The sequence below is a fragment of the Grampus griseus genome (genome assembly GCF_964374135.1).
Source record: "Grampus griseus genome assembly, chromosome: 17".
NCBI lineage: Eukaryota > Metazoa > Chordata > Mammalia > Artiodactyla > Delphinidae > Grampus > Grampus griseus.
This window is the reverse complement of record NC_139011.1, coordinates 1,107,642-1,131,684: the sequence shown is the minus strand read 5'-3', so window position 1 is coordinate 1,131,684 and position 24,043 is coordinate 1,107,642. Positions and strand designations below refer to the sequence as shown.

At 60.9% G+C, this 24,043-nt stretch overlaps 1 protein-coding gene across 1 annotated transcript in view; it reads right to left on the bottom strand.

The window, feature by feature from the left end:
• Positions 1–24,043, bottom strand: part of ZC3H3 (zinc finger CCCH-type containing 3) — an 81,777-nt gene that overhangs the window by 9,896 nt on the left and 47,838 nt on the right. The window contains exons 5-9 of the mRNA XM_082675217.1: positions 17,484–17,671; positions 11,976–12,018; positions 11,740–11,901; positions 11,588–11,657; positions 9,595–9,726 (exon numbers count right to left, since the gene is read on the bottom strand). Coding sequence (XP_082531343.1) covers positions 9,595–9,726; positions 11,588–11,657; positions 11,740–11,901; positions 11,976–12,018; positions 17,484–17,671 — 595 coding nt within the window. The remainder of the gene's footprint in view (positions 1–9,594; positions 9,727–11,587; positions 11,658–11,739; positions 11,902–11,975; positions 12,019–17,483; positions 17,672–24,043) is intronic.

Sequence of the window (24,043 nt, the reverse complement as noted above, 5' to 3'; positions counted from 1 at the left end):
CAAAACGATAACAGAGGGCGCTGTCACGAGGGACGTGTGGGCACAGCCTCTGGGAGTCGCCTGGAGGTTCCGACTACAGCGACCTGCCACACACTCCGTGCCTGTGGCCGTCGCTCTCCAAGGGCTCTAAAGCCCTGGTCCCCTCGGGGGCGGCAGAGCCCGCGGCACAGACTGTCCCCAAGATGCCAGCCTGCCCTCCCGAAGCCCTTCTGCGGGGGCGAGGCCAGGAGGACCACTGAGCCACACACCTGAGCTCATCGCTCAGCCACCACGGCTCCTGGGGGCCACTCTGTCCAGGGCACGGCCCCGCTGGCCGACTGCGCCAGGCCTGGTGTTGACTGTGGAGGAGCTGGCGTGGGGCTGCGGGTCCTCTCCTCCTTGGCCAGCAACATGTCGGACTCTTCCATCTGGCTTGTCCACAGCAACCCCACATGCTGGTGCGGCCCAGGGGCCGTTGGCCCTCACACTCTACCTGGGTCCCGCCCACTCATTTCCGCCCTCCCGCGGGGGCCAGGTCCTCCCTCAGGAGCCAGCAACACCTCCACTGGGGGGCCCATCAACGTCCCCGGTGACTCACCAGTTTCCTTTCCACCCCCCAAACCAAAGCTGCCCCCTTTTCCAGCTTGGAAACCCCCTCCCCCTCCCCCTCTGCCCACCACTGGCCCCTCTGCAGGCCTCTCGAGTGCGCCTGCTCTTGGCCACTGTCCGTGGGGGCCCTGCCTCAACCACTTCATCATTCATTCCAATACTGGCACCCAAATGCAGTGTGATATCCTAGAACAGAGAGCAGAAACTAGGGGGAAACCGGGTAAAATCCAAACAAAGCCTCAAGTGAAGCTGGTGGTAACGCGCCAGCGCTAACTTCTTAGTTCTGACAGACAGCTACAGCTACGTAAGACACGAGGGTCTTCCTGGTGACGCCGTGGTTAAGAATCCGCCTGCCAATGCAGCGGACACGGGTTTGAGCCCTGGTCCAGGAAGATCCCACACGCCGCGGAGCAACTAAGCCCGTGCGCCACAACTACTGAGCCTGCGCTCTAGAGCCCGCGAGCCACAACTACTGAAGCCCGCATGCCTAGAGCCCGTGCTCCGCAACAAGAGAAGCCACCCAATGAGAAGCCTGCGCACCGCAACTAAGAGTAGGCCCCGCTCGCCACAACTAGAGAAAGCCCACGTGCAGCAACAGAGACCCAGCGCAGCCAAAAATAAATAAATAAATATTTTAAATAACTAACTAACCAAATAAATAAATAAATGGCACTTACCAAAATGATATTAAAAAAAGACAAGATACTAGCAGTGCAGGAGCCTGGGTGAAGGGTGCGCGGACCCTTCTCTGCACTATCTGCAACTTTTCGGTAAGTCTACACGATCACAAAGAAGATGCTTATCACACGATAAATGACGAGCACTCTGTGCCGGGGCCCATGCAGAGAACAAGCCGCCCCCTCCCAGTCAAGGTGCCCGATGGACTCCTTCTGAGGGCATCAGAGGCCACTGCGAGACCAGGGCCCTGCAGCAACAGAAGCTGATCCCAAGGGTGAGACCTGTCGTCTGAAAAGGACAATTAGATGGGCAAGCCTCGGGCGAGACAGCCCAGAGAAAAGGCGAGAAAATGCCAAGTAAATACAGATGGAAAAGGTTAAGAGCTCAAGATGCAATGGGGAATGTTATACACACAAAGGCACACCAATACATTGAAAACCTCGATAAAACAGATCAATTTCTGGGGGAAAATAAGTCAAAACTGGCAAAATAAGAAATAGAAGGGACTGCCACTTCCTGGAAGACGAAGGAGACATATTTGTCCCTACTCCTCCACTAAGCACCACCAAAACCCTGACAACCGCAGGAAGACCATAAAAGGTGGAGAGGAGGCAGGCCACCAGGGACCTGGGGACCCAAGAAGTGACGCGGTGGTGGCTCTTGGGACTTCCTGTTGCCTCGTCATCCTGACCTGGAGCAGAAGAAGTTGACAACTCGGAAGTGTCAGTGGGTGCGGATAAGGGGTGGCTCCCTCGCACCCGGGCCAGCAAAGGCTGAGTGGCGAGCCTTGACCCTGGCATCCCTCCCTGCCCTGCTAGGATGGTGCCGGAGGAGGCTGAGTGGGAAGCGAGTACTGCCATCCACCCAGGACCACCAGGGAGACCCCTCCGCAGGGGTCAGTGAAGGCCGAGTGGGGGAACCAGGATTTCTACCTGCACGCCCCCTGCCCGCCTCCTGGAGTGGACTCAGGGGAAACCTGCTGAAACAGAAGGTTTAAATAAGATCCAGACTCTCATAACAGCCCAAACATCCAGGTTTCAATAGGAAACGACTCATCACACCAAGAGCAGCTGGCAGGGAACCACGTGTACACGGAGGAATAGCTGTAAAGTTGTATGTGGATTTTCAACTGCGCCGGGGGGCGGAGGGTGTTGGTGCCCCTGACTGCCCCCCGCCGTGCTGTTCAAGGGTCAACTGTATAGTGCAGAGACTGAATCCGTAATCAAAAGCCTCCCCACAAGGAAAAGCCCAAGACCAGATGGTTTCAACAGGTGAACTCTACTAAACATGTATAGAAGAACTGATACCTATTCTTCTTAGATTCTTCCAAAAAACTGAAGAGGCAAGAATACTTCCTAACTTACAACAGTCAAAACAATCTATGAGGCTAGTCTTACCTTGATTCCAAGACCAGACAAAGACACTACAAGAAAAGGAAACTACAGATCAATATTACTTAGGAATACAGATGTGAATCCTCAACAAAATACTATAAAACTGAACTAGTGGCATATTAGAAGGATTATACCTCGTGATCCAGTGGGATTTAGTCTCGGAATGCAAAGATGGTCCAACATCCAAAAATCAATCAATATAATTGTGACTGATCAATGTGATCAATATGTTTATTGACCAGCTTAATAGAATGAAGGGAAAAACCCCACATGATCATCTCAATTGACACAAAAAAGATTTGACAGGACTCAACACATTTTCATAATAAAAACACCAAATAAACTAGGACTGGAAGAGAATAACCTCAACATAATAAAGGCCACGTACGACAAGCCCTTAGCTAACAGCATACTCAACAGTGAAAGACTGAAAGCTAGGATAGCCCCGTTGTTCACTTTTATTCAACGTACTACTAGAAGCTCTAGCCGGAGCAATTCGGCAAAAAAAAGGAAGGAAGAAAAGAAGGGAGGGAGGGAGGGAGGGAGGGGGGGAGGGAGAGAGAAAAGACTAAAAGGCATCCAAATCAAAAAGGAAGAAAATTATCTCTGTTAGCAGATGACATGATCTTGTATGTAGAAAACCCTAAAGAATCCACAAAAAAATTGTTAGAGTTAATAAGTGAATTCAGCAAAATTTTAGGATATAAAATGAACACACAAAAATCAACTGCAGGGGCTTCCCTGGTGGCGCAGTGGTTGAGAGTCCGCCTGCCGATGCAGGGGACACGGGTTCGTGCCCCGGTCCAGGTGGATCCCACGTGCAGTGGAGCAGCTGGGCCCGTGACCCATGGCCGCTGGGCCTGCGTGTCCGGAGCCTGTGCTCTGCGGCGGGAGGGGCCAGAGCAGTGAGGGGCTCGCGTACGGCAAAAAAAAAAAAAAAAAAAAAATCAATTGCATTACTATACATTTATAATGAATGATCTAAAAAGGAAATTAAAAAACAATCCCATTTAAATAACATCAAAAAGTATAAAACACTCAGGATTTATTTATTTACTTATTTAGTTATGGATGGCTGCACTGGGTCTTCGTTGCTGCGCGCGGGCTTTCTCTAGTTGCAGCGAGTGGGGGCTACTCTTCATTGCGGTGCGGGGGTTTCTCACCGCGGTGGCAGAGAGCGGGCTCTAGGCGCTCGGGCTTCAGTAGTTGTGGCACGTGGGCTCAGTAGTTGTGGCTCGTGGGCTCTAGAGCGCAGGCTCAGTACTTGTGGATCACGGGCTTAGTTGCTCTGCGGCATGTGGGATATTCCCGGACCAGGGCTCGAACCCGTGTCCCCTGCATTGGCAGGCGGATTCCTAATCACTGTGCCACCAGGGAAGCCCAACACTCAGGAGTAAGTAAATTTAACCAAGGAGGCAAAAGACTTATACACTGCAAACTACATAATACTGCTGAAAGAAATTAATGAAAGTCTAAATAAATGAAAACACATCATGCATTCATATACTGGAAGACCTAGTATTGTTAAGATGACAATACTACCGAAAGTGATATACAGAGCTAATGCAATCCCTATTAAAATCCAAAAGGCCTTGTAAAAAAAAAAAAAAACAGAAATAGAAAAACCCATCCAAAAATTTACATGGAATCTCAAGGAACCCCAAATAGCCAAAACAACCTTGGCAAAGAAGAACAAAGTTTGAAGGATGCATATTTCCTGATTTCAAAACTTATTATAAAGCTATAGTAATCAAAACACAAACATATAGACCTATGTAGTAGAAAAGAGAAGCCAGAAATAAACCATCCCAAGTATGGTCAATAAATTTTCAACAATGGTGTCAAGATCATTCAATGGGGAAAGGACAGTCTTTTCAACAAGCAGTGCTGGGACTTCCCTGGTGGCGCAGTGGATAAGACTCCGTGCTCCCAATGCAGGGGGCCTGGGTTCGATCCCTGGTCAGGGAACTAGATCCCACATGCATGCCACAACTAAGAGTTCGCATGCCACAACTAAGGAGCCCGCACACCACAACTAAGGAGCCCTGGTGCCGCAACTAAGGAGCTCGGCTGCTGCAACTAAGATCCGGTGCAACCAAATAAATAAATATTTTTTAAAAAGTGGTGCTGGGAAAACTGGATATCCATTTGCAAAAGAATGAAGTTGGGTCCTTATTTAATACCATATGCAAAAATTAACTCAAAATGGACCACAGACCTAAACTTTAGAGCTAAAACTATAAAACTCTTATAAGGAAACACAAGGGAAAAGCTTCATGACATTGGACTTGACAAAAATAAGTTAGATATCACACCAAAAGCACAGGCAATAGAAAAACAAATAAATAAATTGCACTTAAACAAAATGAAAAACTTCCGTGCATCAAAGTACACTACCAAGAGAGTGAAAAGACAACGCACAGAAGAGAAATATGCAAATCATATCTCCAATAAGGGGTTAGTATTCAGAATATATAAAGAACTCCTATAACTCAACAACAACAAAAAACTCCCAAACAACCCAATTCAAACATGGGCAGAAGGGACTTCCCTGGTGGTCCAGTGGTTAAGACTCCATGCTTCCAATGCAGGGGGTGCGGGCTTGATCCCTGGTCGGGGAACTAAGATCCCACGTGCCACGGGGCACAGCCAAAAAAAAAAAAAAAAAAAAAGGAAAAAAGGCAAGGACTTGAAGAGCAATTTCTCCAAAGAAGATAGACCAGTGACCAAGAAGCATGTGAAAATATGTTCAACATCATTAATCTCTAAGGCACTGTGAACTGAAACCACAGTCAGATGCCACACGCTGGATGGCTATTAACCAATGAGGAAGGTAAGTCACGGGTGAGGATGTGGAGGAAGCGAAACCCTCGGGCGCTGCTGGTGGGGACGCGAACAGTGCAGTCATTACGGAAAAGTCCAGTGGTCCCTCAAAGAGCTAAATACAGGATTATCGTATAATCGGCAATTCCACTCCTGGTGCCTCTTTACCCAAAGGAAGTGACAGGAGTAACCTGAAGAGCCACTCGTACGTTGATGGTCACAGCATGCAAAAGGTACAACCCCCGTGTCCATCCCCAGAGGAGGGGACAGACGAGTGTGGTCTGGACGCACAATGGGCCGTCGCTCAGCCACAAAAGGGGTGAACCCTGAACGCGTGGTGCTCAGCGGGAGAAACCTGACATGAATGGACAAATACTGTAAGATTCCACTTATGTTAAATATCTAGAAGAGGCAGATTCATGGAGACGAAATGTAGATCTGTGGTTGCCAGGAGTTGGAGAGAGAGGGGGGACAGGGAGTCACTGCCGACTCTTTACAGAGATTCTGTTTGGGGTGATGGAAAAGTTTTGGAAATAGACAGTGGTGGTGTTGTACAGTATTATAAATGTAATTAATGCCACTGAACTGTATACTCAACAAGGGCAAATTTTATGTTATATTTAGTTTACTACAGTTACAAAATTAAAAATGTAATACACCAAAAACCACTGTCCTGTGCACTTAAACGGGTGACAGGGCTGGCAGGTGCTGGCAAGGAGGTGACAAAATGAGACCCTCACTCATTCCTGGCGGGAGCTGGACCGGTGCAGGCGGCTATCCCTGCAGGCTGTGTCCACACTGAGACCCGCAGACGCTCACAGCAGGCTCACTCCAACAGCCCCACTGGCCACAGCCCAAGTGCCCATCCCCCGACGAGCGGAGAAACAGAAAGCGGTCTCTGCACACAGTGGAGGGCCGCTCGTGTGCTGCTCGAGACCACAGCACGACGATCCTCAGAAACACGTTCGCGGCAGAAGCCAGACGCCGAAGCCTGCATGGTAGGACTCCCTCGCGTGCGCTGCCCACAAAAGACTGGTTCACGCAGACGGAGGTACGTTAGTGTGTCCTGGGGGTGGGGGGGGGGGGGCAGCAGAGACAGGACCGACCACAGAAAGGGTTGAGGGAATGTCCTGGGGTGACGGAAACGCTCCAGCACCGGGGGGTGGTGATGGCTGCACAACTTCGTAAACTTACTAAAACCTACTGAATCGTACACCTGCCCAACAGATGAACGGGGCGATATGTAAACCGTACCTCAATAAAGCTGGCTTTAAAACGTGGCACCACAAATCAGAGAGGAAAGAACGGACAGCTTAGCACGTATCTGCGGGGAAAGGCTCACTACGTGGAAGAAACGAAGCGAGGTCGCACCTCACACCACAGGCTGGGTAACAGGGACACCGGAGCCTCCCTGACACCCCAGGGCCTGCTCAAAGGGCTGTGAAGCACTGCACTAATGTATGTACGTATGTACGTATTTACTTACTTACTTATTTATTTATTTATGGCTGCATTGGGTCTTTGTTGCTCCGAGTGGGCTTTCTCTAGTTGCAGTGAGCGGGGGCTACCCCTCGTTGCGGTGCGCGTGCTTCCCACTGCGGTGGCCTCCCTTACTGCGGAGCACAGGCCCTAGGTGCGCGGACTTCAGTAGTTGCGGCACGGGGGCTCAGTAGTTGTGGCTCGCAGGCTCTAGAGCGCAGGCTCAGTAGTTGTGGCACACGGGCTTAGTTGCTCTGCGGCAGGTGGGATCTTCCCGGACCAGGGTTTGAACCCGTGTCCCCTGCACTGGCAGGCAGACTCTCAACCACTGCGCCACCAGGGAAGCCCCCTGCACTAACGTCTTAATCTTCACAAGCTTCCTACGTGGTAAGTACTACCGTTATCCCAATTTTACAGAAAGGAAACCGAGGCCCAGAGGGTGAACAACTTGTGCAGGGCCACGGCCGCGAGTGGACTGGGGTCTGAGCCCCAACCGGAGCCTCACCTCCACCCCGCCTCACTGCAGCTCGTAAAGCCAAACTGGAGAAGGTACAGGAGGGGCGCGTGGCCTTGAGTGGGGGCAGATCCTGGAACCAGACCCACATGGAGAAAAATGGAAGGACGCTCCCATAAAAACAGGAAGGATTTCAGCCTGAGAAAGGGTACCCGGGGCAAGTTATCAGGCGGTGACAAGGAGACGCTGTCTGTGACTCCAAAGACTGATATGCCAGGACAAAGAGCCTCCGAAGGGCAGGAGGAAGCAGGGGACAGGGGCGGAGGGGCCTCTCCAGCAGGCAGAGCGCCCCTGGAAGCCCGGACCCTGACACACGCAGGGGCAGGGTGAGAAGGAGGTCGAGGAGAGTATGTGAGGGAGCACAAGGGCCGGGACGCAGCCGGGCGGGGGCTGTCGGTACAGAGGTGGCCGCGAATGAGACTGCGCGTGAGCTGCAGCAGGAGGCGCGGGAGACACGCGACACCCCAGCTGCAGTGAGCACCCTGACCACAAGCTGTGAACACAAGGAAGAGGAGCCAGGGTGCCGGGAGGGATGGCCGTTCCAGGGCGGGGTGCGTGTCCTGCAGCGCCAGAAGGCACCCTGGGGACCACGTGAGCAACTGGACAGCGACAGTGAGGTCCCGGTGGGAGTCGCGGAGTCTGCACTGCTACCCACTCCCGGTGGGTGCAGGCAGGGAAGGGGCACTCTCCCTCTGAGGGCAGCGCTGGTGACGGTGCTCCGAGTGCGGTGGACAGAGCAGCAGGGCTGTTAGCGCCGCGCCTCACAGTGGCGTCCCCCACAGCACACGCATTAACAGCTGCTCCACGGACCCGACAGCAAGGGACCAAGGCGACCCCACCGCCAGCGCCAGGAGTGACGGGACTCGGGGCTGCGCAGAAAGCTCTGTGGCGGTGACCCTGTGACATGTGGCCATTGGACCACCCGAAGTGACAGGCGTCCTACAGGAGGACGCCGTGTCCCCAAGTGTCCTGAGTCCAGAGGGACAAAGTGAGGAGACACGAGGGGCTGACCTCTGAGCCTCAGGCCCAGGAGCAGCACCCGGCACCCGGAAGGGGAAGGGGCAGAGACCTACTCCGGACCTAAATTATTCACAAGAAAAGGGAACGCGCCTCTTTAACAAGCCAGCGCTTTATGAAGCAAGGTTAACAATTCCACTCGATTCGGTGGAATATTATAAACTCTCTGGGGCCCATCTGAGGACTTCCACTTCAGGAGCAAGGTGACGACTCAGCACTTTTTATATTATTTAGAATAAAATTAACCCTCGCCGGCCCAGGCTGCTGCTTCTGCTCCCGCGGATCCGGCCTGCTCAGCGCTTTTCCCACCTATAATTACAAGCTGCTATCCATCACGGGGCAGCCTCGCAGCCCGAAAGGGACGCAGTAAGCACTTCCACTAATAGAGGCAGACCTTAAAGACCGCTTTGATATTTTCATTTAAATGGAATCTCTAACAATAATCATCCCCAGCCTCTGGGGGTCCTGCCCCACCCCCCACCTGGGCTGCTCTGGAGCTGCCTGCTGGGCCCCGCCTCCAGGAAGGGCCGCCCTCAGGGTCACCACTGGCTCTGCTTGGGGCCCAGGGTCTGCGGAGCCGGCCCAGCCCTTAGGCTTGGGGCAGGAGGAAAAGGATTCGGGGAAGGGCTCCACCGACTGCAGAGAGCCGGGCACAGGAAGGGAGGGGTGCGGTGCGCAACGCGGGGGCCGGGGCCGGGGAGCTGGCCCCGCACTGACACGCGATCCCCATGCCCAGGGCCCAGGCCTGGTCCCCCACGGCAGACCACGGGTCCCCGAGGCAGGGCGGTCACTCACAAGTGTGTGGGGAAAGGGTGGCAGCGGGCCTTGCTGCAGCCCCTAGGCCAGTGAGGAGGCTCCCTCTCGGGGCACCGGGACCGAGGAGGCCTCTCCGGGGTCCCCCACGGCCCGTGCAGCCTCCCCCCAGCCCCGCAGGCCCGTGGGGGCGGGCCCTCCCGGAAGGAGCTGCGGCGCCGAGGGCTGCTCAGCTGCTGGGGGCTTTCCCACAACGGCAGCCCCGGTGCTGTGCTGGGCTGAGCCCACAGGTGAGCGTGACGGGCGAGGACACACCCGCGAGCCCCTCCCACCACCCACGCCCCTCACCTTCGCACCCAGTGGGCAGTAGCCTTTGAGGAAGTCGGTGCAGACCTCCGCCTTGCGGGACACGTAGACGTGACTGTAGGGACAGTTGCTGTTGCTGCAGATCCCTTTCAGGAAGTAGGAGCACACAGGCATCTGGGGGGGTGGAAAGGCAGTGAGGCTGAGGGCAGGCCACTTCCCCCGAGCCCCCCTCCTCACCCCACTTCACAGGCAGGAACGCCAGGATCCCAGGGCCCCACCCAGGGCTCCACCGCCAGGCATGAGCCACACACTGACTGTGGAAATAAACACAGCGCTGGCCAGCAGGAGGGGCCGCCCACCCTGAAGTCAGACCCTCAGCCTCCCCAGAAGGTGTGGTCGCCCGGGCAGAGCTCGTCTGCCCTCACACGGTCCAGATGAGGATACTGAGACGGGGGACCCAGCCCAGCAGGCTGGCTCAGGCCCTGATGTGCTGTCACCTGAGTCCATCACCTGCCCCGAGCCTGCCTGGTTTCCAGGGTGTAGGGCTGGGGTGGCATGGGCCAGGAGGAGGTTGGTCTAGAAGAGCAGGGCTAGGGGGTAGGAGGGAGGCGGTGCATGGGGGCTCTAGGTGGGGTGTCAGCCCATAGGGCCTGAAATCCAGCAGAGTTTCCAGCTGCCTGATGCGTGGACACCTGGCAGCGTCCGTGAACTGGAGACCTGACTTGGCCTGGTGAAGCCTGGCCACGGGGCTCTGCTGAGCACTGAACGCAGGCGGGCACTGTGGAGGACTGGTGCAGGGGGCAGGCTCCCAGCACCCTGGCCCGTCGGCAGGTGGGTCCAGGGGAGACCTGGTGGGGGACACAGGGTGGGCAGCCCCCCTTCTCCCCCCGTGGGGGGACTGAGGCCTGAGGGCCAGCAGACAGCGGGAGGGGAGGGTGTGTGCCTCTGAAGTCGCCCAGGCTGACTCCTCGGTTGGGGCCCCTGGGGTGAGCCCTGCCCCTCCAGCGGACCAGCCTCCTGGCGGGATGGAACCTTGCCAGGAGCTCACACGGCTGTCACCCTGTAGGTCTCACACCTTCCACAGGCCTGATACCTCTCGGGGGCCTCCTCCCTCCGCTGTCAGACCTGCCTGCCCTGCCCACGTGGTCCCCGGGCACCCCCCACTGCTGGCCTCTCCCGGCCGGACTCCTCACTGCACCCCACTGGACTCCCGCCTGCCTGCAGAGGACACACAGGAGCTTCAAAAAGCCACTTTTCTGGGGAGAGGTGTGGGGTCGGGGGCAGCTGAATACAACTACAGCTGAGGAGGGAAGGAGAGAAAGCAGAGAAACAAAGGGTGATTTAGCGAGGAGACTATTTTTAATTGTCTTTTAACTGCAGCGCAGAAGGGAGCGGGGAGCGGCGGCCGCAGGCAGTGCTGCGGCTGCGGACAATTCCCTTAATGTGCGTTTTGATACAGGACCCAAATTAGCGCTAATAAAAAGGGGTAATAAAGCCAACTCTTGCACCAAACGGAACTCCTCTAGCTGTCAGCATCAAGAGGAAACTGCGTTCTCATTTCAATTAACCTTGTTTGCACCCAGCACGTCCACACAAATAACAATAACATTAATTCAGGGCGCTGGTGCGGGGCTTCTGCGTTAGACAGCTCAGAGCCTGCACCAGCTTTGGAGCCGGAGCTAATGAACCCGAAACTCGACGTGAATTTCCAAATTGCTCACAGCAGAGTTTCGAAGCTCTACTAGGGAGAAAAATGCTGATTCTTTTCAAGTTCCTCAAGGGGAAAAGCTGCAGCAGCAGCAGCGCCTCCGCCGGATCCCGCCTCCTCTGACCCGCTGCAGCCCCCGCTCCGCGCGGTGGGCGGCCCTCCGGCCAGCACTGACCCCTGACCTCAGAGCTCCCCGCACTGTGCGCCCCCCTCCGCCACGGCCCGGCCCTACACCTAGGGGCCACCGGGCACGTGGCGGGACGGAGGGGCAGAGCCTCCAGGTCCCACCCCCGGCCCCACGGGCGCAGGGGACAGGGGAAAACTCACCTTCTCCTTGGAGACGTGGTGGGAGAAGGGGCAGGTCCCGTCCGTCTTCTTGCACGTGCCCCGAACAAACCTAGGCAAACAGGGAGGGTCTGAGGGGCGAGGAGCCCGGGGAAGCCCCCACCCCACCCGCAGGGAGGCCCCAGTGGGCGCACCTGGTGCACACGGCCACCTTCTCGGGGTCGTGGATGTAGGGGCAGTGCTCGCCGCGGTTGCACCTGCCGAAGCGGTTGTAGTACATGCAGTACTCCTCCTTCCTCCGCCGCCGCCTCTGCCGCGCCTGCCGCACGATGGCCAGGCTGCGCTGCACGGCCCGGCTGGGGAGGGGGCAGACGTCCGTGAGCCCCGGGAGGACGGGGAGCACCCCCGCCCCCAACCCCAAGGGACGTACCTGGCCAGGGAGCGGCTGCAGCTGCTGGCAGGGTCCAAGCGGCCTGTGGTGGAGAGAGGCCGGGTCACTCCAGGCCCACCGCGCCGGCTCTGCCCTCTCCCTGCTCACCTGCCTGGCACCGGCCCCCTGGGATGCCCCACCCTCAGCTCAGGCACTGCCACCCCTCCAGGAAACCGCTTGCCCTCCTGGGCCCCTGCCAGGCCCCCTCCCAGCCCTGTGCAGGGGAGAGGCCGAGGCGAGACAGCAGAAGCGGACGGGGACGAAGGCTCAGGGACCAGGTCTGGTGGCACAGCTCCTCGAGGCCACCCTGGTTGCCGGCCAGTGGTCTTTGTTTTTTTAATTAATTAATTAATTAATTAATTTTTGGCTGCGTTGGGTCTTCATTGCTATGCATGGGCTTTCTCTAGTTGCGGCGAGCGGGGGCTACTCTTCGTAGCGGTGCGCGGGCTTCTCACTGCGGTGGCTTCTCTTGTTGCGGAGCACGAGCTCTAGGCACGCGGGCTTCAGTAGTTGCGGCACGCGGGCTCAGTAGCTGTGGCTCACGGGCTCTAGAGCGCAGGCTCAGCAGTTGTGGTGCACGGGCTTAGCTGCTCCGTGGCATGTGGGATCTTCCCGGACCAGGGTTCGAACCTGTGTCCCCTGCGTTGGCAGGAGGATTCTTAACCTCTGCAACACCCGGGAAGTCCTTGGCCCGTAGTCTTGCCTCAAGGCAAGTGGTCCCAGGAACAGTGGGTGGTGGGGCTTCCCCGCCACCTCCCTCTGCCTGGAGGAGAACCCAGGGACGCGTGACCTGAGTGGGGTCTGGGAATGCCACCTGGTTCTGCAGTAGCTAAGAATAGCTTATTTAAAGCGTCGTAAGATAAAAACAAAAAAGATGTGTATGGCCACAAATCCTGAAGTCCTCACTCCCAGGCCCTGAGGAAGCCATGTGCCGACGGCGGCCTGTGTCGTGTGGCTGGAGGCCCTGGCGGGTACCCGCTCCTCACAGTTTCGGAGGCACCGTGTAAGACACTCCTCAAAACCCCAAGGGCACAGACCAAGCAAGGCCTCTCTGAGGTCACCGATTGTGGCCTGAAGGGGAGTTGCTCACAGAGTGGTCAGTGGCGACAGGAAGGGAACAGGTGGACGCGCAGCCAGGGCAGCTGGGGTTTGGGTGGGGCTGGGCCCTGGGGGCAGGGGATGCGGGGCAGGCGGGTGGCACTGTCTTCTGCAGTGTGAGCTCACCCTACAGAAGGGGCATCCGGGCTAATACACGGCTCCCGCCTGCCTTTTTGATGCCAGGTCACTCCCCAGGACCAAGGCGGGCCGGGCAGGGTGAGAGCTGCTCAGGATGGCCACAGTTCCTCAGCACACACATGACCCTTCCCAGACCAGATCCGGTTTCCCACAGGCAGCTGCTGAAATGGATCCGGCAGCAGGAGGCACGAGTGACATCACTCAGAAATTCTAGGGACCTGAGGCGATGACAAAGCATCCCAGGTTTAAAAAGGGACGCCCCCAAGCTGCCTGGCCCTGAGCCCCCCCCCCACCGGAGCCGGAGCCGCGTGGGAGGCCTGGGCAGGCGGCCCTCCTGTCACCTGTAGGGCCCTCTCCCTGGCTCGCCCCAGGGCGTCCTTTCCCAGGGCCCGCTCAGCTTGGTCTCCCGAGCTCCACACCCAGTCCCACCAGTGTTCTGACACTTCACTCGGCCTGTCCAAACCCAAACCCCTTTGCGCCCCACAGGCCGGACCCTGAGACGCCCTCCTCCGCAGCCCACCCTCTGCTAAGCCCTGCCGCTCCCTGGACGCTCTGTGAGCCCGTCCTGGGCCAGTGCCCTCTGGCCAGTGTCCGCCCGCCTCTGAGCCTCGGTCTCCTCAAGTTAAAAAAGGCGGCTCCAGGGCTGTGCCGCGAGACCCCCGCGGGAGGGAAGTGCTCTGCACGGCGGCCCAGGCGGCTGCGTTACTGTGTGTGAATGGGGGAAGGGAACGCGATGACACAGAAGGGAGAGAGGGGGCTCAGAGCGTGAGGGCTGGCGGGGAGGGGGTCTTAGGACGGCTCCAGGCCATACTGGAGTCTGGTTTCCAGGCCGGGGACACCCATCCTCGGGGTGGCAGTGGAGGCCAGTCCAGATGGCACGCAGTGGCCCTCCGCCTGCCAGCCTGAGGGTGACAGTGCAATCTGATCACTGTCGGTGAGCGCGGCTTCCGGGGCAGTCGCCCAGGCCGCCAGTGACGCCGTGGCGCCATCTGCTCCCGCCAGGGGCCACTGGCGTCATGCGCCTGCCTGTCAGACCCGCCCGCAGGCCTGGCCTCTGGTCGGGGCGGCAGGGCGGGGGGGGGGGGGGGCAGGGGGGGTGCAGGCAGGTTTACTCCTCTGTCCACTTCTGCTCTTACAAACATGCCAGTGCAGGGCCCCGCAGGAGTTTTACAAGCACAGGCGGCGCCTCTCCAAGTACTCTGCAGCGCTAAAACAGGCACATGAAGTAGCTGTTCGAAAAGCGGTGTGGAGGCGCTGAAAGGTTCAGCGGAAAACCCTTGGCCACCGCAGAGCAGGAGGCACTGAGCCTTCTGGAGAGCTTGCACTTCCCAGGGGTCTTCCCAAAACAGACTCAGGCGGTGAGGCAGCCCCCGCCCAGGCAGTGACTCAGACCGCCCCCACCCCCACCCCGCCCCGCACTACCTGCCCAGGGCACGTGGTGGCAGGTCAGCAGCAGGGAAACTGCCCACCACAGCCTCCGTCTGCCCCGGTCTGGGGCCTGGGGCTCAGAAGAAGCCTGGGAGCCAGGCCTGCAGCCCAGGCTGAGCAAGGCGGCTCTGGCAGGGGGACTCGTGGCTTCTGCTCCACCGCAGGGCCCTGCTGGCTCTTGGGGCCGAGGCACAGGCCAGGCCCAGTGGAGCCCCATCAGAGCCCCCGCCTGGGAGGACCCCCGCCAGGTTCCAGGCCAAAGCATGTGGGGGGGTGGGTCCCAGGGTTGGGCCCTCTGGGTGGGCAGACCTTAGACCTGGGAGGAAGTGCTTGGCCCCAGGGTTCCAGGGAAGCAAGGTGTGCCTGCTAGAAGGCCCTGCCCCTGGGGCTCCGGAGCTGGGCAGGGCAAGGCTCTCCCCAACGAAGCCTGGGATGGATCAGGCACCCCAACCAGGGGCTGATGTTGTCCCAGAGAGGCCGGCAGCCAGGAGGAGGGGGGGGAGCCCCCGCCCCCTCCCAAGGAGGCCTGCACTTTCTCGCTGGAGTCAAAGTTCTGTCGACTCCGGAGGAGAAAATTTATTTCTTTAATTATCATTCACCTAAGTGGGCTACTGGTCCACAGGCATTCCCACAGCTGGGAGCAATCCACCTTCCTTATAGCCAAGAATCGGCCACCCGTATGGGGGTCCAGGCAGCTGGTGCTGTGTTGGGCCGGCCTCATGCCCCCAGGACAGGCTGCCCTGTGGTCTGTGCTCCAAACCCCACCTCCCTGCCCCGACCCTGAGGCGGGAGGGCTGAGCCCCAGGGCTGCCCCTTGGCAGCCAGCAGGCTAGTCAGCAGGGTATGGGCAGCTGTGGCCTGCAGGGGCGGGTCAGCAGGGAGGAGCCCCCCCCACCCCTTCCTCACCTAATCGCCCAGAGGCTGGAGGGCTGGGGGGAGACGGGTGGGGAAGGCCAGGGCGCTACCCTGCAGCTGTCCTGTCCCTGCTGCTCTGTCTGAGCGGGGAGGTGGGATTCTGCGGAGCTCAGCACTTGGAGGGCAGCGGGCTCAGCGTGGCATCCTCCCCGGGGAGAAGTGTCGCAGCCCCCTCCCCGGCCAGCTGCCAGCTCAGGCGGCAGGGCCGTGCCCCACAGTCCCTAACGCCGGCCCCTCCCACCTGCTCTGACCGCACCCCGGGGCAGCAGCCGGCTCAGACCCGGGGCCCAGCGCCCAGCAGGCGGCTCGAACGTGGGGCCCCGCGATGCCTGTGGGCAGGCTGAGTCCAAACCCGCTTCTTCCTCTCAGCCTCCAGGCGCCTCTCCTCCGCCTGGATGCAGGCGTGAGGGATGCGAGGGGACGCAAGGAGCCCAGGTGGCGGGTGCAGCCCCGTCCCACAGGCCCACCGGCCCATTTCGGATCAGGCTCACGTGCAGCCCAGGGTCCCGGCGAGGGCCAGGACAGCCCCAAACCACAACCTGTCCAGCCCAAGGGAGGACAGCAGGGAGCGGAGCGGGGGTCCTGCCTGCTGGGCCGGTCGTGAGGGTGGGGTGGGGGGGCTCGGGCATAGCTGGGGCCAGAGGTCGGGCCCACGGAGAGGCTTGGTCCCTCGGGCTGCCGGATGGCCACTCCGCCGAGCGGCCGCTGCAAGCCCTGTGCGTTTCTCTGGATGTCTGGGCACCCACGGCCCTGTCCAGCCCGCCAGCAGGCCTGGCTGCGGCAGCCCTGGGAGGGGCCTGGCTCAGGGGAAGCAGCAGGCTGGAAGCGGCCATGGACAGAGGAGGTCTGAGGTCCCTGCCCTCTGAGATGCCCACAGCTGCGTGTGGGCCCCACAGACTACGAGCACACGTGCTACGGGCCCGCTAGGCAATCCGGGTGGGACAGCAGATCTACCCGCCTTGCCTCAGGGCATCCCCTGACCCAAGGCGGCAGCCCCTCGGGGCTGAGTCTCACCAAGGCCCCTGAGGAGGCCCAGCCAGGCCTCTGCACCTGCTCCTCCACCACCAAGCTCTCGAGGTCAAGGCAGAGGCCCTGAGAGGTCACACAGCCCAACCCCTCAAGGTAGGAAACTTCCTCCAGGCAGGCGCAGAGCGCCTGTCCTGGGGAGCCCGGGGCACCTGGCCTGGAATTAGGCAGCCAGGCGCCCCAGGCCAACAGACAGAGGCCCTGGGAGAAGAGAGGGAGGGCTTCCAGGAGGGTCACCCACGCCCTGCCTCCTCCCTGGCCTGGGCCTCTTCTCCCTCCTGCCCCTTTGGGCGGGTCGGGCTGGGGGCTGGGGTAGCTGGGCCTGTGCAATCCCCATACCACCTGCAACCTCTCCTCGTTTTTCTCCCTTTTCGACAGCAGAGGAAAAGAGTAAAACTGGACTGAAACCAAACTATTTTTCTAGTTAATGTGCACAATAAGCAAATCCAAAGCATCTCCTTCTCTGCGGCCTGTTTCCCAGGCCGCGGAGGCGCACGTGGTGGTGGCGGCCTCCAGGCACAGCGGGGCGTTGCCAAAGCGATTAGGCACCGCAGCCCCAGGTGTTCACTCGCCCAGGCCGTGTCCACCATACCCGGCTCACCTCCTTTGTCCAGGAGCAAAACACAGAAAATCAGAGGCGGCTTAGCCAAGCAAGAGGCAGGGGCACCCAAGCCGTCCCTGGGGGGCCTCCCCATCGTGGCCGCTGCCAGCCTTGTGAGGGGCAATTGCTGAGGCTCTGCGAGCAGGAGTGAAGTGGCCCTGGGGCTGGGGCACTGTCTGGGAAGCCCTCGCTTGGGCCTGGGCCGGGCCGGCTCCGGGAGAGCCCCAGGCCTGGGGCCTCAGACAGGTGGCCAGCCTGGAGCAACCGGCGCACGCACAGCCCTCACCCGCCAGGAGCCTCACCTGCGCGCAGGAGGGGCCTGCTGCCCCCGTCGCCGCCGGGCCGGCCGTAGGTCTTGGAGAGCTTGTTGGCCGACACCTTGTAGAGGACGCCTCCGATACAACGGTAGCCTTTGTTCCGCCACCGAGGGGAGCCGGGCTGGGCTTTCCCACCCGCTGCAGCAGAACGCAGGCCGTTCAGCACCAAGGACCTGCAAGGACAGGGAACGCCTGTCAGCCCAGCCCCAGGGCCCGCGGTCGCGGAAACCTGTCTCCCGCCCTCCACTGGCACAGGAGGGGGCACCCTCAACCCCACCAACCAGGCTGGGACTGAGCCTCCCCCTCCGACACGCACGCCTCTGCGACACGGCTTCGAGGGGGCTCCTTTGTGCCCTGGGCGCTTGCACTAAGGTGGCCCTGAGGGTCTACTCTAAGGCCTGTGGCCATCACCACTGCCCGGGAACACCTCCTGGGCGCTGCCCCAGTGGTGCCACCCCGGCTTTGGGAAGGCCGTGCTGTGGGGTCAGCAAGCTCCACTGCCCGCCCTCCCTGCCTCTCTTTCCATTGCACGGAGGGCCCTGCATGGAGACTGGGAGGGGACAGGCTCACAGACCCTGCTCCCGCCGGCAAGCTGTGGCAGGGGAAAGACTGAAGTCTCCTCGAGGTCAAAGGCTGGCAGAGGACTGAGCCGCCTGTCCTGGGGTTAGCGGACGCCCAGGCCAGCCCAAGGGCAGACGGGTCTGGATAAGTCCCCCGACAGACACACAGCGCGCAGCGGCCACACACACCCTGACTCAGGTCCCACAGATGGTGGGCCTGCAGCTGCCCTGGTGGACCTGCTCCCCCGAGCTGCCACGAGGGGTCCAAGGCCCTCCCGCTGCCCAGGGCCTCAGGGCTCCAGAAGGACTTGGCCTTGCACCGCCCCCCAACCCCGTGCGTTTCAGCAGGAATCTGTTTATGCAACTTGAGCTTAATTCCCTATGAGCTCAGATTCTGCTAATCACGCTGTCCCCACCCAGTGTACATTCGGGCCCCACTGGCAAACCTGGGCAAGGGAGCACCAGCTGTCGCGTGAGCATCACCTCTACCCGAAGATGGCCCCCAAGCAGCAGGAGGGGCGGCGTGTGAGGAGGGTGGTCCTACTGCAGGCAGTGCCACCAGCAGCAGCCTGGGGCCCAGCAGAGGAGCCAGCTGAAGTCAGGGCCCGTCCTGGGGCACACATGGCACCCTCCCTCTGGGTTCTCCAAAGTGCTCCCGCTGAGGCCCCTTCCCCTGGGAGCATATGAACCCCAACTCCACCTGGGCAGCAGCACACCCTTTCCTGGCTCCCTAGGGCCAGGGAGAGGGCCCAGACCTGGGTCTGAAGTGCAGACGGGATGCGGCAGGCCTCCGGGCCCACCTCTTGGCCCCCATCTCTCCATCTGCGAGTTGGGGGTCATTCTCACCAGCCGAGTGAGCCGGGTGCTGGGGACCTGAAGCAGCACCATGAGGCGGGAAGCTGAGGAGGCCCGCCAGAAAGCGCACAACCCCGTTTCCCCTAATTAAAACTTAAGTTCACAGAGACCGATCTTGGAGCGAAGGACTCCTGCCAAGGGTCCTCGGCAGCCCGGCTCACGCTGGCCGTGCCGACAGGCTCCAGCTGCCCTCTCACGGGGCACGTGGGCATCCTCTGGGGGAGGAGCCAGACCTCCAGGCTCTCCCGGACCTTGGGACTGCAGATCTACCCGCCTTGGCCTCAGGGCATCTGCATGTCCAGCGGGCACCTGCCCTGTCCCCTGGGCTCACACCAAGGCCAGGTGGAGGTGTGAGGAGGGGGCAGGGCTGGGTGGGGTCTCCTCCCCTCACTGCAGAGCGCTGTCAGTCTTGGGAGCCCGGGGCCCTCTGCAGGAGCTGTGGCTGCTGCCCGAAAGGCACAGCTTGGCCTGAGCCCTGATCTCCAAGGTTGAGAGCAGAGCCCAGGCTGGTGGTCACCACAGCTCACTTAGCCCGAGGCTGAGAGGCCCCCGACAGCCCCGGCCCCCAGCCCCGCACCATCCCGAGCCCTCAGAGGTCTCCCCGCCCACAAACCAGCTGCCCTTTCATCTGCCAGCCCCGGGCGAGGCGCAGCGTCGGGGCCCCCCACTCCGCAGCCCCCATCTGTGCACCCAGGGTCGCCCCCCAGCGCGCCGGCTGCCCGTGGCACTCAGGCCCTCACCGTGGGGCGGCTGCTCAGGGACAGTCCCCAGCCTCCCGCACAGGCTGTGCATCGCCATCGTGTGACTGCGCTTGCCAGGAACAAAGACGCGCTCAGCCGCCCCTCCCATTACCAGGGGCACCCCCTCTCCCACCTGCCTCTCCCTCCGCCCAGGGCGCTGGCCCCCATCAAACGTGAGAGACGGTGGGGAGGAAGGGAGTCAGGCCCTTCAAGAGGTGAGGAAGCTCCCCACCGGTGGGCATGCGCTCCTGGCTGAGGCTGGACAGGGACAGACCACCGCCCCCAGAGGCAGCCACGCAGGCGACGCCGTGGGCCGTGGGATTCAAGCGGCACGTGGCAGCCCAAGGAAGAGGAGGCCCCGCCCAGGCAGGACCCAGCAGGGTGGAGGCCGGCAGGTCCTGGGGCCAGAAGGAACTGGAAGCTTCAGGGCAGAGCGTGTGCCGGACCCCTCAGGCGGCCCCCCCCCCCAGGGCCTGCATCCCACAGCTCTGCACACAGAGAAGCCTCAGTCTGGGGCTGTTGTTGGCCACCCCCCACCCCCAGGAGAAATGGCCCCGTTAATCACTGCCTTCTGCGATTTGCTCTTACTGCTAAAACGCCCGTCTCAGGTGACATTTCTTTCTCGGGACAATGTTGATTATTCTTATGGATGAACACGACCAACCGATCCATCGCCTTTCCGACCCGAAAAGCCATGCCCCTGGGCTCTGGTGCAGTGGTGGGGCAACTGCGGGCCTCCGGGAGGAGCGGAGGCGCAGCAGGCCTCCTGCTCCGAGGCCCCGGCTCTGTGCTCACAGTCTGTGCTCACACCTGGGCCCGAGGACCCCGCGTGCCTGGGTGCAGGGCTGCAGCACGAGAACAGCCCTGGAGCCACAGCTCCCTGGGGCACCCCAGGAGCCTGGGAGCCAAGCTGGGAGAAGCTGCACTCCCAGATGGTGCCCTGGGGCTGCCTGGGGGAGGTGGATGCACCCAAAGAACTCGGGGAGGGCTGGCGAGGGCTGGGGAGGGCCCCCAGCCCGTGGAAACCGGCCCGGCCTGCAGTCTCGCAGAGCCGCCTCTGCCCCTCCCTCTCCCGCTGGTCCCGGGGACTTTGGACCTGTGGCCTGGCAGATGCTGGGCAGGCGGGAACTGGAACAGTGGGCTGGGCCCCACCCCCCGCCGCCCCAAACACCTTGTAGCCTTTCATTGCCGTGGGTGTCACAGCACTCCAGTAAATTGTTACCCTAATGGAGAGGACAGCCTTTGGAAACGAACTGTATTGAGACGAGGGGATAAAATTAATGAGATAATAGCAGGGCCAAGGACCCAGAGAACGCGCCTGCCCTCGCAGCAAGGGCCTGTAATTCCTTTTCTACAACAGGAGCCTCAGATCTAAAGGCTGCTCCCATCCGTCCGGCAGGCCCATGCCGCCAGGAAATTTCATTAAGGCTGGAAAATAGGAAAGGTATTAAGCGAGGATAATGAAGGCCGGGGAGGGAACCTGCCTTAAGATAGTCCTTTTACTCGCCTTTGTGATGGGAGGCATGAACTTTCCCTTCAAATCCATTTCTAATCCATTTGAAATACTACAGCAAATTATCTTTCCTTCAGCCCGAAAGCGGCCAGCCAATTTACTCCGAATAGCAGTGACAATGCCCCAGGATTTATCACCATAACCTTGACTACTCTGGGGTGAGGGCTGGGCCTCCCCTCGGCCCCCTGGGGGCCACGAAGGACAGGTGGGGGGGAGATAACGTTTTAAATGAAAAGCGGCAGTAATGGGGAGAAAGACACACACGCCACAAAAGTAGGTTTAAAAAGAAAAGCAGCCGTGTGTCCGCTGCCTGGGGAGCAGCTAGAAACTCCTAGGCCCAAGGCCATCCAGGAACTCCAAGGGGCTCTGCCCTCTGAGGCCCCTCTCACCTGCTGTACCCAGGAAGTGAGTAGAAAGTCCCAGGGAAAATGGACCCCGAGAGATGGGGCATCAGGGTCTGGGTAACACAGGAAAGCTCTCCCCAGGGAGCCAGGATGAGCGTGACAAAACCTCTGCTCGGCCTGCGGGGCGCACTGCCGGCACTGGCCGAGTGCCCAGCCTGCCAGGGCTCCCCCACTCCCCAACGGTTTCAAAGGCTGGCCCTGGACACCCAGGCTCCCTGCACGCTCCCTGGCCACTGCCCAAGCAGGTCTGTGCAGCCCCCAACACCATGCGCAGGGCGCCCCTGCTGCGGGTCCGCTTCTCGGGCTGCACGGCTGAGACGGGCCCACCCAGAGCATCCTGGGCTAAGCAGCCTGGCAGCCTGGGGCACAGGTGTGCGTGCACGGAGCGCCAGGCAGACCAGCACCTGAACGCCACGCACCTCACCTGCCCCAGCGCACCCAAGACCCTGGGCCAAGGACAGGCAGCCTGCCAGGCCACGTCACCTTAAGGCCCACAGAGTGGCTCCTCCTAACGGAGGGCATGGTCAGGTGCAGGGAGGCAAGGGGCAGGGAGCCGGCCTGGCCCTGGAGACCCTGGAAGCAGCCCCAGCCTCCAGGACACCCTGGGCAGGGCGAGCCTCACCCTGGAGCTGTGCCCGGGTGCCCAGGCCTCCTCGCCAGGTCCACTGGCCTTTAAACTGACACGGCCTCAGGCCGCCAGCACAGCCCCGCGGGCTCCTCCTCGGCTGTCACTGCTCAGGTGGGATGGCAGGACCACACTGGAGCTGAAGGGGCCCCGCTCCGGCGTACCCACTCCTGAGGGCTCCAGGCCTCTCAGCACCCAGTCCTAAGGCAGCCTGGCACAGGCCCCGTGGACCCAGAGAGGGTGGGACAGAGCCTGCTGGGGACAGGGCCAGGCCCAGGGAGCCCGCGCCTGGACAAGTTGCTGGCGGAACTGGCGGCTATGCTCCAGGAAGGCCCCTCAGACACAGAGCGCTTCGCTGGTACCTTCCTTCCAGTCCCCACAGTCTGCTCCCCTCCTCCGCACGCCCCGCACGCCCCGGGATGGGGACGCAGCCCGGACCTCTGTCACTGGTACCGAGGAAGTGGCCCTCTCGCCCCAGAGGCAGTCTGGGGTCCTGCCCTCATTCACGGCTCCCTGGTGGGGTCCCCATCCCATCAGTTGGTTTGAAAGCTGCACGTCTGCTCGAGCTCCCCGTGCTCCACCTTCCCCCCCTGCAGGCGGGTCTCTCGGGCCCTCAACGGCCACTGCGACCCCCCTTGAGCCAGGCCTGTGCACGTGCCATCCCTGTGCCTGTCACACAGGTCTACCTGGAGACCAGGTCAGACGTCAGGTCCCTGGGAAGCCTCCCCCAAACCCCGACGGCACAGGGCTGTGTCATACCTGGGAGCGGGCACCACGGGGCGGGGGCCATGCCGGTGAGCGGGGGCTCCAGTGACCCGTGCTGGGTGAATGCACACCAGGAGGGAGGCTGGGGGGCCACCCGGGTCCCGCACACCGGGATGCCCTGAGGTGTGAGGGGAGACACACAGACGGGAGACCTCGGTGGGCGGGAGACAGGACACGTGGGGCACTTACACCAGGAGAGGCCCCTGGGCTCAGCTGGAGGGACTGAGGCCGGGGCTGGGCAGTGCAGGGCCAGGAGGCAGGCAGGCTGGCCGGGAGCAGAGAAAACAAGTGGGGAAGCATTTTTCAGGAAGTGGAGCGGCTTCCACGCAGCTCCAGGCAAGCGGGGAGTGCGCCGTCAGCAGAAGGGGCACCCGGGGAGGCGGCTGCGCGGCGAATCCCAAGTAGGTCAGGCTCAGCCGCTGCCGCCACCGTGACGGCTGCAAACTGCTTAAGCGGGCTTTCCACGGAAACGCTGACGGCCTGGCTCCCCGCCACAGGCTGCGCCCTCCCAGCTGAGGCCTCACTCGGGGTCCTGGCCGTCGTGCAGGGCATCCTGTCACGCAGGTGCTGACAGAACGTTCTGGGTTCTGGGGGCGAGGGACAGAGGCCCTCGGGGGCTAGGGTCCAGGAGGGGTGGCAGGGCAGGCTCCCGGGAGCCAGGGACTCAGCGGATGGACAGACGGACGGACGGACGGTGCGGGCCTCAGGATGACTGGGGCCACCTGGCTTCCTGGGACCCTCCTCCCGGCGTGTGACGTGCTCCTCCTGCGTGTGGCCCCGGCCACCCTGGGGCAGGGGTGAGGTGATGGCTCGGCTTCCCAGGACACACCTGCTCGCAGTGGATGCGGGGCTGCGGGGCTACGGGTCCGGGTGGGAGCTGAGGCCTGAGGGCCCTGGTGGGTCGCGACAAGGACAGGACAGCCCTGGAGAGAGCTGGCCGGCCCAGGGCACAGGCTGAGCACTTGAGGGTGGAACTGCGGGGGCGGGGGGTGCAGGCAGGGGGCTGGCTGCCACGGGCCCCCCTGACCCAGCAGGACACCTGGGCGTCGTCTCTGAGGGTGCCTCTCCTTCCCAGGGGGTCCC